The following is a 15,562-nucleotide window of genomic DNA, read 5'->3' on the forward strand; positions in this document are numbered from 1 at the left end:
AGTCCCAGTAGTCCCTTAATTTTTTTTTTTTTTTTTAAATAAATTTATTTATTTATTTATTTATGGCTGTGTTGGGTCTTGGTTGCTTGGGCTTTCTCTAGTTGTGGCGAGCAGGGGCTACTCTTCGTTGCGGTGCAGGGGCTTCTCATTGCGGTGGCTTCTCTTGTTGCAGAGCACGGGCTCTAGGCGCACAGGCTTCAGTAGTTGTGGCACACGGGCTCAGCAGTTGTGGCTCACGGGCTTAGTTGCTCCACGGCACGTGGGATCTTCCCGGACCAGGGCTTGAACCCGTGTCCCCTGCGTTGGCAGACAGATTCTTAACCACCGCGCCACCAGGGAAGTCCCCCTTAATTTTTTAATCCATGCAACACTCGTGGTCATACCCTCCTTTATATTTTCTAATGTGCTAGTCATGCTTTCTCTCCTTTATTCTTAGTTAACCAGGCTAGAGTTTTGCCTTTTTTCCTAGTTTTTTCAAAGAACTATTTCTTGGTTTTGTCAATTTCATTTTACCTTTGTTCTCTATTTCAGTAATTTCTGCTTTTCATTATGATCGTTTTACTTTCTTTGGGTATACCGTGTTATTTTTCTAACTACGTAATATTAACACATAGCTCATTAATTTTTAGCTCTTCCTCTTTTCTTATTTAAGCATATAAAGCTATAATTTTCTCTCTAAATGCCTCTTTTGTTGTATCCCACAAGTTTTGATGTGTAAAATTTTCATTATCATTCAGTTCTACTGTTTTCTCTTGATTTCTTCGAACTATAAATTATCCCTGTGTATGTGTGTGTAGGCTTCTGTGTTTAGGGGAGTTTTAGGAAATTTGGGGTTTTGTTGTTGTTTGTATGTTTGTTTGCCTGCCTTAGGTCTAGATTCAAGAGTTTACTTTAACAGAATCTCTTTTGGGGCTTCCCTGGCCACAGAAACCCGTTCCTACTTATTAATATTCAAGCGCATCTATTATTCATCTGAGCTTGGACACATTACACACTCCGAGTCATCCATGCCCCTGCCCTCTTTGTGAAAGGAGGCTTTGAGTCTGGTGGTCCCACAGGGAGGGCGTGTAGGTGGGACTCAGGGCTGACTCAGAAGACCAGCCCTGGACAGCTCATGTCTGAGGTCGCAAGAGCCAGAACAGAATTTTGTCTAACAGCTTGGCAGGCTCCAAGCTGCCTCGCCATACCAGCTCCTGAGCTGTCCGTGTGAAGTCAGGGATTTATCAAGATGAAATGCTAGACCTTTGAGGGTTTCACTCCTTCAATTCTGCCCTTGTTTTTGAGCTGGAATCATACTGACAGCAAATATTTTCCAAATGCAATAGTGACAACTGCTTTCCCAGCTGACACGTGCTGAGGAATATGATGAACCATCAGAATCGCTGTGATCAGCAGATGGGGAAACAGAAGTGAGGGAGGGCAGGAAGGGTCTTAGGCAGGGCCACTCACCAGTCAGGTGCAAGGGTGGGGTGAACTTCGTCTCCTGACAGCTAGTCTCTGTCAGCTTCCCACATCGAATCCATAATGAGGGATGGAAAGGTGGTCAGTCAAGTACTAATTACGCCCTCGTGCACTGACTTCAAGAAGAAGTTAAATCCATTACCAGCAAGTGAAGAATTACCTTCCTTTCTTTCAAAACCACAAAAATAGTCAATATAAACTGCCTGCATATTTTAGCCACACTTTCTTGGTCATTTTGTCACTTCAAGTTGGTGACCTTGGGCAAGTTAGTTAGTCCCACTAAGCCCGAGTATATTAGGCTTAGTAATGGCCCTCAAAATGTCAGATCCTGGGCTTTCCTGGTGGTGCAGTGGTTAAGAATCCACCTGCCAATGCAGGGTACGCAGGTTCAATCCCTGGTCGGGGAACTAAGATCCCACATGCAGGGGAGGGGGGAGGTGTCAACTAAGCCCGCACGCCACAACTACTGAGCTCCCGCGCCACAACGAGAGAGCCCATGGGCCACAAACTACAGAGCCTACGCGCCCTGGAGCCCGTGCCACAACTACAGAGAGAGAGAACCCGCATGCCGCAACTAGAGAGAAGCCTGCGCACCACAATGAAAAATCCCTTGTGCCTCAACGAAGATCCTGCGTGCTGCAACTAAGACCCGACGCAGCCAAAAAAGAAAGAAAGAAGGAAGGAAGGAAGGGAAAGAAAGAGAGAAAGAGAGAAAGAAAGAGAAAGAAAAAGAAAGGAAGGAAGGAAGGAAGAAAGAAAGGAAGAAAGGAAGGAAATAAAGATACTAAAGATTCAAATCACCCAGATATAAAAAAAAGTTTAAAAAATAAATAAATAATAAGCATTTATTTAGCTCAGGGATGCGTAGGTAAGCTGGGTCCCTCTGCTGATCTAGGTGGGTCTGGTTGATCTCAGCTGGGTCCGTCCACTCATGCACCTGCAGTCAGCTGTGGACTGTCTGAGGGCTCCCTAGTTTAGCATGGCCTCAGCTGTGACAAGTGTCCTTTTAAGAGAAAAGCGGTGGGACGTTAGACACACAGAGAGAAGAGGAGATGGCACTGTGACTGGAGACTGAAGTGATGTGTCCACAAGGCAAGGAACACCAGCAGCCGCCAGAAGCTGGAAGAGGCCAGGAACAGATTCTCCCCTAAAGCCCCCAGAGGGAGTGTGGCCCTGCCAACACCTTGATTTGGGTCTTCTGGCCTCCAGAACCGTAAGAGAATAAAGGCATGTTGTTTCAAGCCACTGTCTGTGGTCATAGGAAACTGACACGCCGAGCCCAGGGAGACCAGGGAGGATGCCGCGTGGGGCACTGTGGAGATGCTGTGGGTGCTGCACGCTGGTCCCCAGGGGAACCCACTGTCCTGCTCGGTGGACGTGGGCCGCTGGGGTTTTCTCCTGTCCAGACCCAGCTGGTGCCCCTTCCCGCACCAGAGTGAGCCCAGGCCTGGCAGGCCCCAGGCAGCCCCTGGGAGGTCAGAGGTGGAAGAGCTGCCATCTCTCCAGCACCTCTCACTGGCGAGTCCCTGGCGAGTCCCTGGCGAGTCCCTGGCTTCTGCTTCCTCCTGGTCCGCTGAGGGGTTAACCACGCGAGCAAACTCAGGCTCCTTCCTCTGAGCTCTGATGAATAAGTCAACTACTCATCACTCATTTTTTTTTTTTTAATGTTTTCTTATCTATTTATTTAGTTTATTTATTTTTGGCTGCACTGGGTCTTTGTTGCTGTACGCAGGCTTTCTCTAGTTGCGGAGAGCCAGGGCTACTCTTCGTTGTGGTGCGCAGGCTTCTCATTGCGGTGGCTTCTCTTGTTGCAGAGCACGGGCTTTAGGTGTGCAGGCTTCAGTAGTTGTGGCACATGGGCTCAGCAGTTGTGGCTTGCAGGCTCTAGAGCACGGGCTCAGTAGTTGTGGCACACGGGCTTAGTTGCTCCGTCATCACTCATTTTCATTTTCATTTTCTCACTGCCCAAATTCAGGAGCCCCAGATCCTTAAGTCTGTAAAAGTCCACTGGAGCCCAGGGCTGGCTGCTGCTGGGGGTGTAATCTGGGGCAGGAGACCCACCTCCAAGTGAGCTCAGACACTCTCCAGATCCCACGCAGACTCCAGGGCACAGATGGAGTCGAGTTCTGGTATCAGCGTTTACCAGCTGGGGGAGCTCGGCAAACTGCTTAACCTTTAGGAGTATCAGTTTTCTCATCTGTAAAATGGGAATTCATTCGCTGCAGGAGAGGCCAGGAAGATAAGAGGGAAGGCAGGCAGGCTGATGGGCCTTCCCAGATACCACAGACAGTTGATGGAGGGTGAGGTTGGGAATACCTGTAGGAGGGGCCAACCTGGGGGTCACTGCGGCCTTGTGTGGGGATGGTGGGGACAGTCTGACCTCAGCAAAAATGCAAGAGAAGGGAACCAAAGGCTGGGGGCAGGGGACAAACAAGGGTCCCCTGTTTTATTTTATTTTATTTTTAAAATATTTTTTGCCGCACGTGGGATCTTCGTTGCAGCATGCGGAATCTTTAGTTGCGGCATGTGGGCTCTTAGTTGAGGCATGCAGGATCTAGTTCCCTAACTAGGGATCGAACCGGGACCCCCTGCATCGGGAGCGTGGATTCTTAACCACTGGACCACCAGGGAAGTCCCAAGGGTCCCCTGTTCTAGAACATGGAGAAAGACATCGGTTGGTGCCTGAGGGGAAGGGTCTGTAGGGAGGGAGAGGGTACAGAGGAAAGAGGGGCCGAGGATCCAGGGAGGGTCCAAGGAAGGTTTGAGGGGGCCGGAAGGATTTAGGCCCAGACTCCCCAGACATGCAGGGAAGTAGAAGAAAAAGGTGGCCCTCCATAGGGCCCAGGGCTATCTGTGGGGTCTCCCAGCCATGAGGCATTAAACAGGTGAACGGTGCAGGCTGGTGGGCGGGTTGTTGCTGCTTCTCTGACTCTCAGTGTCCTCTGGGGCAGACACGGCTCACCCCAGTATCTGCCCTTCCCCTACTGCCCCAAGGAGCTCCAACCCAGAAAGGGGAGGAGGTGTGCAAAGGCCAGGGGCCACCCCCTTCCTCCTCTGGGGGCTCACCAGCCGCCTGGGGTGGGATGAATCCCACCCTTACAACGAGTTTGATCTGGCAGCTTTAAACTGGGCCAGACTTTCAACAACTGAAAATGTCCAGAAAGTTAGGAATTCAACAGTACTCTGCTGAAAACAGGGAGGAGAGAAAAACAGGTGTATAGTCATGCCTCCTACTGAGTTTATATTCCTGAATAAATGTAGTTACAATAATAAGGAATTCCCTGGCGGTCCAGTGGTTAGGACTCGGTTCTTTCACTGCCCGGGGCCCGGGTTCAGTCCCTGGTCGGGGAACTAAGATCCCGAAAAAAAACCAACCAACCAACCAACCAAGACGTAGTTACAATAATAATAATGTTGCAAGAGGTATTATTGTCTTTCTTCCCCCTATTCCATTTTTATTAGATGGAAATTATGACACAAAATAGGTCCCGGGTTATTGCATTTGATGTCTGACAGCGATCTTAGAAGTAACATGTCCAAAACTGAACCGGATTTATTTCTGTTGCCATCCCCCAGCGCCCCTGCCTCAACCCGGTCTCCCGCATCTCAGGAAATGCTACTGGGAGCCAGCCTCAGTCCCTCTTTTTCTCTCTCCCCAAGCATCCGGTCCATCAGCAAGTCCTGCAGTCCTGACAGGGATAAGCTCTCCCAAATCTGACCTGGCACGAAGCCCCCTGGCCCCAGCCCCCTCTTCACTCCTGGCTGTACAGCAGCTTCCTCACCAGGCCTGCAGCTTCCCTCTCAGCCCCTCCACACCCGCCGGAGGGTCGTTTTATTTTCTTTTTGGCCGATGTTTGTTCATGATTTTTATTTTTTAATAAAAACTGAATAGAACTGCAATTCCCCTCCTAGATGTATACCTAAAAGAATTGAACACGGGTACTCACACAGGTACGTGGGTACACATGGCCATTGCAGCCCTATTCACAGTAAAAAAGTAGCCAAATGGCTATGAATGGATGAACAGATAAACACAATGTGGTCTATCTGTACAATGGACTACCATTCAGCCACGAAAAAGAAGGAAGGACTGATACGTACCGCAATGCGGCTGAACCTTGAAAACATTATCCTTAATGAAAGCGGCAAGACACAGAGGATCAAATTGTATCTGGTTCCATTGATTTCTGAAATATCCAGAATAGGCAAATCCAGAGACAGAACACAGATTGGTGGCTGTCAGGGGTTGGGGGGAGGGGATGAGAGAAACTGCTTAACAGGTGTGGGTGTTATTTTGGGGTGATGGAGATGTTTTGGAACTAGACAGACATGGTGGTTGCACAGCCTTGCCAGTGTACTAAATGCCCCTGAATTGTTCACTTGAAAATTGTTAATTTTATGTTCTGTGAATTTCACATCAGTAAGTTATTATTTTTAATTGATAGGTACATCTCAAGTATTGGTCAGGAGTTGTGATACACAAACGCTCCTGTATTTGCTTCTCGTTTCCCTCTTCTTCCCCTAAAGGTAACCACTGTACCACTACCCTGATTTTTGGGTTTATCACCCCCTTAATGTTTATTTCAATTGTTTTACCCCCTATGTTTGCATCCTTAAACAGTATGTTGGCTTTACATGTTTTTGTTTCTGCACTTGGCATAAATGGAATCATGCTTTATATAGTCTATATGAACTGTTTTTGTACTCAAGAACTGGGATTCATTCACATCGTTCTACATGGTTGCAATAAAGTTCTCTCTGCTATATACTATTTCTTGGCGTGAACATGCTATATTCTTTATTCACGCAGATAATGGACAACTAGGTTGTTTCTAGTGTTTGCCTATTACAAATGGCAATGTGGTAATATTTTTATGCATGTCCCCTGTGCACATGGTCAGGAGGTTCTTTAGGGTAAATACTGTAGATGGTATTGCTGGGTTGCAGGGGATACACAACTTCAAGCGTACTCACTGATGCCAGATTGTTTCCCAAGATGTCAGTTGTATTCATTTTTGCCAAGGAACCAATTTTTGGCTTTGTTGGTCCTCTGTGTGGTGCATGTGTTGCATCTCATAATTTTCTGCTCTGGCCTTTTATATCAATTTCCACTCCTCCCAGCAGCGTCTTAGAGTTCCTTTCGCTCCACATACTCACCAACACTTGCTTTTGTCTGACTGTTTCTGGTGGCTGTTGCATGGTAACTCATTATGGTCTTGGTTTGCATTTGCATTAACAAGTCAGTTTCAGCATTTGTTCTTACATTTATTGACCACTGTGAAGTGCCTGCTTTTATGTCTTTCCCATATTCATATTATGCTATTTATCTTACTAAATTGTAGACATTCTTTTTTTTTTTAAAGTATTTCTTTCTTTATTTATTTTTGGCTGCGTTGGGTCTTGTTGCAGTGTGCGGGCTTCTCATCGCGGTGGCTTCTCTTGTTGCGGAACACAGGCTCTAGGCGCACGGGCTTCAGTAGTTGTGGCACGAGGGCTCAGTAGTTGTGGCTCGTGGGCTCTAGAGCGCGGGCTCAGTAGTTGTGGTGCACGGGCTTAGTTGCTCCGCGGCATGTGCAATCTTCCCAGACCAGGGTTCGAACCCATGTCCCCTGCATTGGCAGGCTGATTCTTAACCACTGTGCCACCAGGGAAGTCCCAATTGTAGACATTCTTTATGGAGTATGGATATGAATCCTTTATCAGTTACATCTTCTCTCGATTTGAGGTTTGTATTGTCACCTTCTTGATAGTGTTTTTGAAAAACAGAAATTGTTATAGGGTGGAGGGGAGCTTTTTTTTTTTTTTTTATAATTAATTCTAGGGCTTTCTTTCTTTTCTTTTCTTTTTTTTTTAATGCTATTCTTGTCTGCTTACATTCTTTTTTTTTAATGTATGTATGTATGTATGGCTGTGTTGGGTCTTCGTTTCTGTGCGAGGGCTTTCTCTAGTTGTGGCAAGCGGGGGCCACTCTTCATAGCGGTGCGCGGGCCTCTCATTGCCAAGCACAGGCTCCAGACACGCAGGCTCAGTAATTGTGGCTCACGGGCCGAGTTGCTCCGCGGCATGTGGGATCTTCCCAGACCAGGGCTCGAACCCGCATCCCCTGCATTGGCAGGCAGATTCTCAACCACTGCGCCACCAGGGAAGCCCGAGGGGAGCTTTTTTGTAACTGTATGTTCCTTTGCAACTTTTAAATTTTGCACCATGTGCATCTATTACCAAAAGAAAAAAAAATGAATAAAATTTGAATTAAAACAAAAGAGCTAGGGAATGCCCTGGTGGTCCAGTGGTTAGGACTCCATGCTTCCACTGCAGGGGGTGCAGCTTCGATCCCTGGTTGGGGAACTAAGATCCCACATGCCACGGGGCAACTAAGCCCACATGCCACAACTAGAGAGCCCGAGTGCCGCAACTACAGAGCCCACGCAATGCAACGAAAGAGCCCGTGTGCTGCAACTAAGACCTGACTCAGCCAAAAATAAATAAATAAATAAATATTTAAACAAAGAGCTAGTTTCTATCACTTTACCATGATTAAATTTTTTATTAGTCATTGTCTTAAAATTATATTATTCTTGAGTTCTTTTACATGTATCCTGTAAGTGACGCTTAAGAACTTAACTTTTTCTGTTCACAGCTATATCCCCAGTGCTTAAACCACTGCTTTGCATAAGGCAGGTGCTCACCTAACACTGTGGAAAAAAGGAACAGAGGAAAGAGAGGAGGGAAGGATAGAGGGCCACCCTTAAGGGCTAACACGGCTTTTTGTGGGGGTCCCGTGGCTCCAAGAGTTGGGCAGGAACCTATATAATGGAAGAAATATTCTTTCCTCTGACAGAGCTTAGATTTAAAAGTTATGATTTGTATTTGGGAGATTTGTATTTTGGGGGGATGTTTACTTTAATAGGACAACCCTAAAGGAAGGGGCAGATATGACGCTCCAAGAGAGAGCAGGTTTTATTTACCCACTCATCCTTTTTCTCCCCCATTCTTTTGTTGCCCATCTGTCTTTGCCGCCAGCATGGTGTCAGAGCCACCAGAGTGGAATCTGAGGGCACTGCTTTCTGCCCTGGGCAGCTTGAGCACGCCTCCTGCCCTTTCTGAGTTTCCATGTTCCTGTCTGCAAAATAGAGGCAATAATAGAAACACCAACACCTTTTGTATTGCAGCACCCCTTACCAAGCTCTTTTGTACCCATTACCTCCTATAATGAGCTCAGTGCCCAGTGAGCTAGGTGAAACTGGATGGGGGGAGGACTGACAATCTGACTCGCAGCCATGTGTGGCCTGGTAAGCCTTGACCTTCGTCTCCAGATTCCAAGTCCTGTGCTCATCCGGGGGAGAACTGAGAAGTGCAGCTGCCCAGGAAGGAGGGTCCTCTCTGCGGTGGGAGGGTGACCTCTGCACATATATGCTGGCTATTCTCTGGGCATTATCTCCATGGATCCCCACAGCAACCATGGGTGGAAGGTTCTAATATTCCCATTTGACTGATTAAGAAATTGAGCCTTAGGACTTCCCTGGTGGTCCACTGGCTAAGACTCTGTGCTCCCAATGCAGGGGGCCCGGGTTCAATCCCTGCTCAGGGAACTAGATTCTGCATGCCACAAGGAAGATCCCACATGCCGCAACTAAGACCCAGCGCAGCCAAATTAATTAATTAATTAATTATTTTAAAAAAAGAAATTGAGCCTCAAACACATGAAGTGATTTGCCAAGGTCACCTAGCATTCAGGGTCATAGCCAGGGTTGAAATCCAGGGTTGAAACTCCAGAGCCCTTGCTTTCCTACCACCTCTGTTGTCTCCATAGACCTTTGGATACAGTTCTAAACAGTGGGTTTTCCCAGCTCAGAGCCGAGTGGATGGGGGAAAGGGCCTGCACAGAGAGCTCCACTGTCAGGATGTAGCAGCGACACCCAACAGAAGGTCATATACGTGTGCTTCTGTACCTAGATCTGGATCTATAATCTCCAACGGTTGAGAGAATAGAATATTTCAATAGCCTGGGGCCGCTAAGTGCAGGGGCGAATGGCCCTTTCTATCCCCATATCCCCCAAGACCATCCCAATATTGCAGTGCATCATGGGAGATGATAAAAGGACTATGAGTCCTTCATAAAAGCTGAAAATTTCAGAACAGTGTGTTTAGGAAGGCTGGGAAGTCTGTGATCCATCTCAGAAGCAGTCCATCCACGATTATCCTGAAAAGATACAGAACTGTGGAAGAGGGACGGGCGGAAAATCCCTGACAGACCTATGCTGGGTCTCTAACTGGGCCCTCCTCGGAGCTAAGCAGACGGACTAGAATGCCCTCCACTTACCAGAACAAAAGGAACCAATCACCGCTAGACAACTGGAGGGCAGAGCACAGCTTTGGAGTCCGATCGTGGCTCTTCTCTGAACTGTGGCGACGTGGGACAAGTTACAGCCTCTCTCTGAGCACTGGCTGACACCTCCCTCACCGGGCCGGTGCAGTTAGTGGTCTTACCCTAGGTGCTTGGTGCATTGCCAACAGAGCTGGAGCACAGTAAATGTACTCAAAATGGAACTCAATAAATGTACTATGATCTCAGGCAGCAAAAATCAAGGATTCTGGGAGTGGGGGAATGCTCACTGGGAGCTAGTCTGAGAAGGTCCCATAGAAGAAGTAAGATGACAGGGCTTTGTAACAATAGGGAAGATTCAACTAGACCAGAAGCCATCCCAGGCAGAAAGGCAGGGACAAGTCTTGGATGTGAGAATTCCTAAGCTGCCTGCTGGCCCTCACAGAGGAAAACAATGGCCCCACTGGGGTGAAGAAGGAGACCAGAGCAGTGAATTAAAAGAATAGCAGCATGTCTGCTCTGACCCCTGATATGTTGGGGAGGGTGGGGTCTGGAATGGACTTTATGTTTCCCTGCGTGGCGGCCTCTAAGCATCTGTGGCCTACTTGGGGGCACACCTGTCCCTGCCTCCAGGCATGATGACCCCAGATGTCCCACAATTATCACACTCCTTCTCTTCTTGACTTTATTCTCAGTGCTCAGCTCTCTGCTCCCTATCAATTACACAACAACAACACACACATGCACACACATGCTGAGGAATGGATCCTGGATCCCAGCAGTTCCCACACCTTCTCAAAGGGGAGTTGTGCTTGTGAGTGCTGTGGTGTGATGGCCAGGCAGAAGCAGGCCTCTCCACCTCTGTCCAAACTAGGTGTGGTGCAGAGAACACAGGCCCGGGGGTCAGGAGATCTGACCACTTGACATGATAGTCTTGGTTAGGAATGCACTGGGCTGCAAGTAACAGACAGCTTAAACTCTCATGGCTTAAACAAATGGGGACTTATTTTTCTTGCATAAGAAGTCCGGAGGAGAGCAGTTTCAGGATTAGTGCAGTTACTCTTTCTTTCTGGTGCTGGGATGGGGTGGGTGCTAAACAAATCTCCCCACCACATGCCCACAGAAGCTGTGGAGCAGGGACATAGGCCTGGGGCTTCTGAAATCTGGGCCCCATTCTGGCTCTGCTGCTAACCAGCTGTGCAACTTCAGACAAGTCACTTCACCTCTTTGAGGCTCAGTTTCTCTTGTGTCCTACAGCAGCAAGGGTAGGGCTAGATTATCTTCAGTTTCTTACCTCTCAGGATGACCTTCCTCCTTGACATGAAAGTAGGCACTACCTAGGCGCATACACAACTTGATGCATTTAGTTATGTCTTTTCAGTTTAAGGAGGCTGAGATACAACCTATTTTAATATGAAGATAGGAAACAGGAATATGAAAAAGGACAGAAGAAGGGATTCCAGGAACAACTTCCAGATCCTGTGCTTCCATTCCTTCCAGACCATAGATCCACAGAAGTACATATTTCAGGCTACAGAGGGTCCTTCAGACAGAACAATGTGTTGTTTTTTCTTTTTTCTTTTTTCTCCTCCTCTTCCTCTCCAGTTTTCATGTAACATGTACGCCTTGCCTCCCATTTCCAGCTCCTTCTGGTACCATGATATCATTTGACATAAGTGCTATGAAAAGTTCAAAGTGTTTCTTTAATTCTAGCCTTTATGAAAACCAGAAGCATCTTGAGTTAAGTACTGTCAGTTTCACTTCCTACCTCTTGGCATTCACTCACTCATTATTTAATGTGTGGCTTCAGTGAAAAAAGCATCAAGGTGGAAACCTCACCCCCAGCCACTTCTCTGGCCAATGTGGAACGTTCTGAATCATCCAAACCTTTTCTCTCAGCTCCTGCCCAAGGCTGAAACCCTTTCGTGGGTCCTCTGGGTGTTTTCCCAGCTGACCTAGTTGACATTCCTGTCGTCAGGAGTGCCATGCTGTGTCTAAACCTGGCCTGGCCCCTGCCTACCCCTCCAGTCTCACCTCTCATCTCTTGACATTGACCTAAACCCACCATGTTGTTCCTCATCTGTACAGGCCATCCTGCTTAGCATCCCTTTCCACCCATCCTCACCTAGCTAACTCGACTCATGCTTCTAGACTCAGCATAACCACCACTCTTCCAGGAAGCTTCCTTGACCCAACTCCCGAAGTTGGGCTAAGTGTCCCTACAGGGACTCCCACAATTTTGTGCTCACCCACATTTCACTTGAACTGTGTGAAACACATGTGTAACTAACAAGAATTCAACCATCTCTGCTTGGCCAAAGAGGGAGAAAGAGAAGGGCATTTTAAACAGGGCTGTCCTTGGCCCAGTGAACACTTTCCTGACAGGGAGAGATGAAAGCCCTGACTGCATCTTAGCCCTCGCATGTTCTTACGCTGTGAGCATCTGTCCTCTCTGGGAATGATTCTGGTGTTTAAAGACGTATATGTCTCACGGAGCAGGAAATGTCCCAGACATAGCAAGAGGAGTCACATCCTGGGGGACCAAAGGAGAAAACATTAAAAATAGAGAAAGAAAAGCAAGACATACCCACTACAAGGGCTTATCTATTATGGAAGTTTTAGGATATGGGTTCAAATCCCAGCTTTGCGGCTAACCAACTTGGGTACTTTGGTCAAGTCACTGTAACCTGTTTAGACTTGGGATCACAAGGTTTGTCTGCCCATCTTGTAGGGTTACTCTGAGGCTTAAATGAGGTAACAAATGTAATGAACCCACAAGGTAGACTCTCAGTAACAGTTCATGTTACTCCAGCCCATTCCGCTCTTCCTCCTCAGAACCCTGCACCAAAGCATTCCATCCAACGCTGGCCAGGCTCTAGGCAGGTCCACGGGAAACATTCAGAGGCTCGAGAGCAAGGAAGGCTTCTAGGGGAGGTTCCATTTCCAAGGTCCCAGTCTGCAAGCGTCCACCGAGCTCCGCCCCAAGGTGGAGCATCCGTCCACTGAGCGTCCGACCCGGGGATGAGGAGTCTGGTTATAAATCCCCTACAAGCATTTAGGCGGTGGTCCCAGGAGGCTTCTAGGGCTCCCCGCCCCCTTCTAGCACTCTTCCTTCCCAAAGGCTTTTAGCTGGGTCCGGGTCCCTCTCCCTCCTGACCGCGAGCTCCTTGAAGGCAGGACGCGTCTGCCGCCTTCGGGATGCTGAGCCCAGCCCCGGCTGCTCAGAGCCGGAGGCAGGAAGGGTGATTTGAGTCCTCGGCTCCCGGGTCACCGTTAACGATGCAGGAACTCGGCTCCTCCCCACAGCCCCGGCCCTATAGTTACTGTCATATCTCGATTTGGGGCAGCGCGGTCCCAGCTTTTGAGGGGCGCTACCTCAGCTTTTGCATACAGCAGGCGCTCGATCAACACTATAAGTATCAATCCAGCAGTCAAGCTCAGACCGCCGCCCAGGGCCTTTTGCCGGCTCTTTCGCGGGTGCCGCGTGCTCTGGACGCTGGGAACCCGCTGCCCCGGCTGCCCGCCGGGACCCGCCAGCCCTGCCCAGCCTTGGGTGCCGCCCCCTCGGCCCCAGACCAGGCCGAGTCGCCCCTAGCAACAGCAGCCGGGCCAGCTTCCTCGGGCCGCGCTGATTGGCCGGACTCCGGGAGGTGGCGGTGCCGTCACTTCCGGCATCCGGAGGCAGCAAAGGAAGCCGAGGGGCGGCCATCTTGGGTCCGTGAGGCTCGGAGGTGCCGGGGGCGGCGGTGTCGGCGGCCACTGGGCGGAGGCTGAGGCGGAAAGCGAGCCGGCGGGAGAAGAACAGCCGGGTGCAGGCGCCGCCTCCGCAGCCCCCTCCATGGTCGGCGCCCGCAGCCCGCGGGGACCTGTCTTGCACTTCACCTCCTCCACATCCTCCTCTTCTTCAGGGGCCGCCGGCGGCGCTGTGTGGAGGCTCCGGCGCTGAAATCCGCGGCGCGACGGGCGGGGGCGGAGGAGGAGGCGAGGGGGTCCGGGCTCGCGGGGCGCCCGGAGGCCCGGGGACGCCAGTGGGCCGACCCGCAGCCCGCCGCCGCCGGCCCGGCCCCGCTACCGCCGCCCGCGGGGCTCCTCGGCGCGGCCGCCGGGGCCGGGGGAGCATGAGCCCCGCGACCCGCCGGGGGACGGCCCGGGCCCGGCCCGGGATCTAGACGGCCGTGGGGGAGGGGAGCCGCCCTGCCGCGGCGCCGTTCCGGAACCGCCGGGCCCTCGACGCCGCTTCTCCGGCCCCCGGGGCCGCGCTGTTTTGTTTCACCCTCGCGTTGTGCAGAAGTGAAGTGAAGTAAAATGTCCACTAGGACCCCGCTGCCGACGGTGAATGAACGGGACACTGAGAACGTGAGTAACCTAGGCGACTGCCCCGGGCCGGGTCTGCGCGCGCCGTCCCCGGGAGCGCGGCCGCAGCCCTCGCCTCGCCTCGCCTCGCCGCCGGCGGGTCCCCAGGCCGCGGCGCTCTGGGCCCGGTGGACGGCCGTGGGCCCCGGGAGGCGGCCTCGGCGGCCCGTTTCCCGAGCGCGCGGGCCGGGGAAGTGCATCCGCGATTACGCCGGGGGCTCGCTTCGTAGCGAAGCCTGAGGGCTGCAGCGTGGCCGGCCGGTGTCCTGAGAGGCCGGTGGCCGCGCGGTGGGCTCTCCGAGCGTGTGTCGGGTCCCCGCAGCGTACAGGGCTTATTTCCACTGAACTCGCCTTTTAAATTAGGTAGGCAGCTTCGAGAGGCTGTCGGGTTAAAAACACGTTCGTGGTGTTGATTAAACGCAACTGATTGGATCGAGTGGACTGTCCGTTATGCCTCGTTCTTTAAGTTGTCTCGAACTAAATTTAGTGACAGTCACTAAACTAAGTGACAGTCACTAAAACTAGGTGCGCACTGAGGAACCTTCTCGGCCCCCTTCGACGCAACTCCGAAGCTATTCAGAAGTTCTTGGAGAGAGCTAAGACTTTGTCGAGGAGTAGCCTCGTTTCCATACGAATCTGTTGTGAAGGAGCTGGTTAAGCACATTTCAGAGGAGGAGGTGTAGTCAAGCAGCCTTGCCACGCACTGCCTAGCGGAGGGCCACCCACTCTGGGCTTAGCTTTCCTCCTTCCCCAAAAGAAGTTGGCTTAGATGAGCTCCTAGGTCCATTCTGGCACTCACATTCTATGATTCTGTAAAAGGAACCTTTGATTTTGTTCACGTAAACCTTTTCAAAAGGCCAGGAGCAGCAAGCAGTTTTAGGGCCTGACAACTTGTAGTAGAAATTCCATTGGAGAAATGTTGACTCTGTCCAGGTGCATTCTGAACTCTTCTCTAGCACTGGCTTCAGGACTGTTCCAAGCTACCTGGGAGTTATCTTCTGTTAAGAGCAAAAATATCTAAAAAATAACTCATAAAGAAACTTCACTGGCCTTTTATTATAAGTGTTATGAGGTAATTCCTGGCAAGAAAATGCGATCACTTAGGAAAAGCTTCCTGGCTCTGCCTGTTTTCATGCTTTCAATAAGTCCTGAGACCTTGTGGCCTAGTGGTATCAAATGCCTTCATTTTAATCTTTAAAATGCCACTTGTTTGCTGGATAGCTGTCAGGTGATTTAATCTGTTTGTGTAAACCTTGGTCTAAAGTATCCCTTCAGTATATTAAGGTGTGGTATTTAATGCTCTTTAACCTGGTAAATAAGTAGTACGGTGGTGTATGTTCCTTCACCTGAGATGGATTAGAAAGTTGCATAAAAAGTAGTAGAAAATCTACACTAGGTGAGTCAGTGAACTCATTTTCTCATAGA

General features: G+C 50.0%; 1 protein-coding gene across 11 annotated transcripts in view; it reads left to right on the forward strand.

Annotated features, from left to right (window-relative positions):
* The first annotated feature begins 13,862 nt into the window (after window positions 1-13,862).
* MARK3 (microtubule affinity regulating kinase 3) overlaps window positions 13,863-15,562 on the forward strand; it is a 109,198-nt gene continuing 107,498 nt past the window's right edge. For 6 of the 11 annotated variants that reach the window (XM_059915077.1, XM_059915079.1, XM_059915078.1 and 3 more), the window contains exon 1: window positions 13,864-14,140. In XM_059915077.1, coding sequence (XP_059771060.1) covers window positions 14,090-14,140 — 51 coding nt within the window. In that variant the 5' untranslated portion in view covers window positions 13,864-14,089. Of the gene's footprint in view, window positions 14,141-15,562 lie in introns of all 11 variants that reach the window. The other 5 variants (XM_059915071.1, XM_059915073.1, XM_059915072.1 and 2 more) reach the window with 1 other exon arrangement.

Source organism: Balaenoptera ricei, chromosome 2 (genome assembly GCF_028023285.1).
Source record: "Balaenoptera ricei isolate mBalRic1 chromosome 2, mBalRic1.hap2, whole genome shotgun sequence".
Lineage (NCBI taxonomy): Eukaryota > Metazoa > Chordata > Mammalia > Artiodactyla > Balaenopteridae > Balaenoptera > Balaenoptera ricei.